Source organism: Carcharodon carcharias, chromosome 17, assembly GCF_017639515.1.
Source record: "Carcharodon carcharias isolate sCarCar2 chromosome 17, sCarCar2.pri, whole genome shotgun sequence".
Taxonomy (NCBI): Eukaryota; Metazoa; Chordata; class Chondrichthyes; order Lamniformes; family Lamnidae; genus Carcharodon; species Carcharodon carcharias.
This window is the reverse complement of record NC_054483.1, coordinates 106,476,613-106,478,724: the sequence shown is the minus strand read 5'-3', so window position 1 is coordinate 106,478,724 and position 2,112 is coordinate 106,476,613. Positions and strand designations below refer to the sequence as shown.

The 2,112-nt window shown below is 45.4% G+C and overlaps 1 protein-coding gene across 1 annotated transcript; it reads left to right on the top strand.

Annotated features, from left to right (window-relative positions):
- The first annotated feature begins 673 nt into the window (after nucleotides 1–673).
- Nucleotides 674–1,670, top strand: avpi1 (arginine vasopressin induced 1). The gene is made up of 2 exons (XM_041209971.1): nucleotides 674–1,098; nucleotides 1,285–1,670. Exons 1-2 carry the CDS (start codon nucleotides 734–736, stop codon nucleotides 1,403–1,405), a joined length of 486 nt encoding a protein of 161 aa, XP_041065905.1. The 5' UTR covers nucleotides 674–733; the 3' UTR covers nucleotides 1,406–1,670.
- The last annotated feature ends 442 nt before the right edge of the window (nucleotides 1,671–2,112 follow it).

Here is a 2,112-nt window from a genome sequence, read left to right as displayed (position 1 = left end):
CTGACATGCTGAAAATGTAACTGTGTCCTCCTTTTGTGCAGTCAACCGTTCCTTGCTTCATCCCATCCTCACCTCCCCAGCCCAGTGGCTCAGACTGTTAAACCTCACCCATAAGGAGTAGCATTTGAGGGGACAAGGCTCTGGCGTTACTGGCTAGTGGAATTGTAACCTACTGAGTAATCAATGCAAGGGCATTTACTTAAAAAGTCAAACAAAAGTCGAGTCAGGGTTTTATTTTAACGAGAACAATGACCTGTGAAAGGGAGAAACACAAATCTGTTGTTTATTGCCAATAAAATGCAAGTTATAAACTCCAGATAGCAGCAATTACTGGTACAGTCATTGCAAATTATCCCAACTAGATCCAGCTCAAACCAGACAGGCTTTCCCCGTGTATCTGTGCCAGAAACAGGGCATGTCTTTAACATTGGGTTGCATCATCCACCGCTCACAGTCCGACTCCGGTTGATTAACAGATCCAGGCTCAGCCCATCCGCCCGCCTCCATACTCCCATTGGCTGACAGTGCCGTCGATCACCATGGGAAGACAACGGGCCTGACAGATGATTGGTGGATTGGATTGCCATTCCGCGGGCTGGAGCAAGAGCCCGTACGTCAATCACTCTGAGTGACAGCCGATCCCCGGGATACTCAGCTTGTCACATATAAAAGTTGCAACCAGCTGTAAGCGGTTCGGAGTGGAGCAAAGCTGAGTGGAGTGCTTGGAGGTGGCATGCCAACCGGAGGGGACCAGCTGGCGCTCAGCGCTAGCAGGATGGAGCCTTATTCTGCTCCCTGCCCCGTCTGCCCCGCCTGGTTTGGCAGCAGGTGGGTGCGCAAGTCCCGCAAGAAAGCCTCAGCCAACATCTTCCAGGACGTGGAGCTGGGGCAGATGCAAGCGCTGTTCAGGAAGAGCGGAGACGAGAACGCCGAGGAGCGGGCGAGGATCATCTGGGAGAGAGAGAAGCATGGGGACCAGGACATTACACAAGCTCTGATGGAGCTCAAGTCCAAGAAGACTCAGCTCTTCTTCCAGCACAATAAAACTGGAGTTGAATTCTTGGGGCTGATGTGGATGAAAGCCTTTAACAGACTGCGGTAATTATTTGCACTATTTTTAAAGAAAAGAACTGGGAAAACCTGTGCTTTGTATTTTAAAAAAACAAACTACCTCAATTTTCCCCAACGCATTTGCATCGCTTTGAAACTCGTGACTCTTGTAACACTTTGTGTTTGTTGTTTCTCCAATGTTTTTATATATAAAATTCTCATCATGTCTCCCAGTATCAAGGATGGAGGGAAGGGTTCTGAGTTCGAATCTATCAGCAGCGTGGAACGATCGCAAAGGAGCAAGATTAAGAGAAAAAGACTCAGTGCAAAGAGATCCTTCAGAAAACTGCTCTAAAAACAGGGATTGTTAAATACGGAGGCTGCTGCAAAACTCGAATTTAATTTGCACCAAACAAAAACAACTGCAACTTGCTGGGGAGATGAATCGTCTGCATTTTTAATATATTTCGGATACGAAGCGTTTGTCTGCCTGTTCTGCTTTTGTGATTTTTTTTATTATTTAAAATTCTAAACACTAAAAAAAAGTCTCTTTTTGGATGACCGATTTCATTCCGTTATACGTTTTCTGCATTTCAATAAATTTGTCATAAAAACTACAACAATATTTTGCGGCGTTTAGTTTTGTTGTCAGTGAGATTTGGGATGAAGGCTGCATCACCGCTGAGCATATTTTTTTTTCCCCTTAAACGCGCCACCTGTTCAGAATTTTTTTAAAGGTTGTTCAAACAAATTTGGAAAGTTTCAATTTTCAGCGGTTCTCTTCACACCACCCTCCCCCCCCCCCGCCGCCGCCGCCGCCGCCCTCTCAAGGGGCAAAGGACAAGTGCGGGGGTAGCAAGTTGGGTCAATTTTTCATCTCCAATTGTGATTGTTCTTTTTCTGCCCATTTAATATTAATAGGTGGAAATTTCCATTTTGTATTCTGACTTTATCAGATTTTATTGAGTAGGAAATTCACCTCAGGATGCAGACTGGGGGCTGGACTAAGTTTTTTTTTAAATTATTTCATGGGATGTGGGTATCGCTGACAAGGCCAGCATT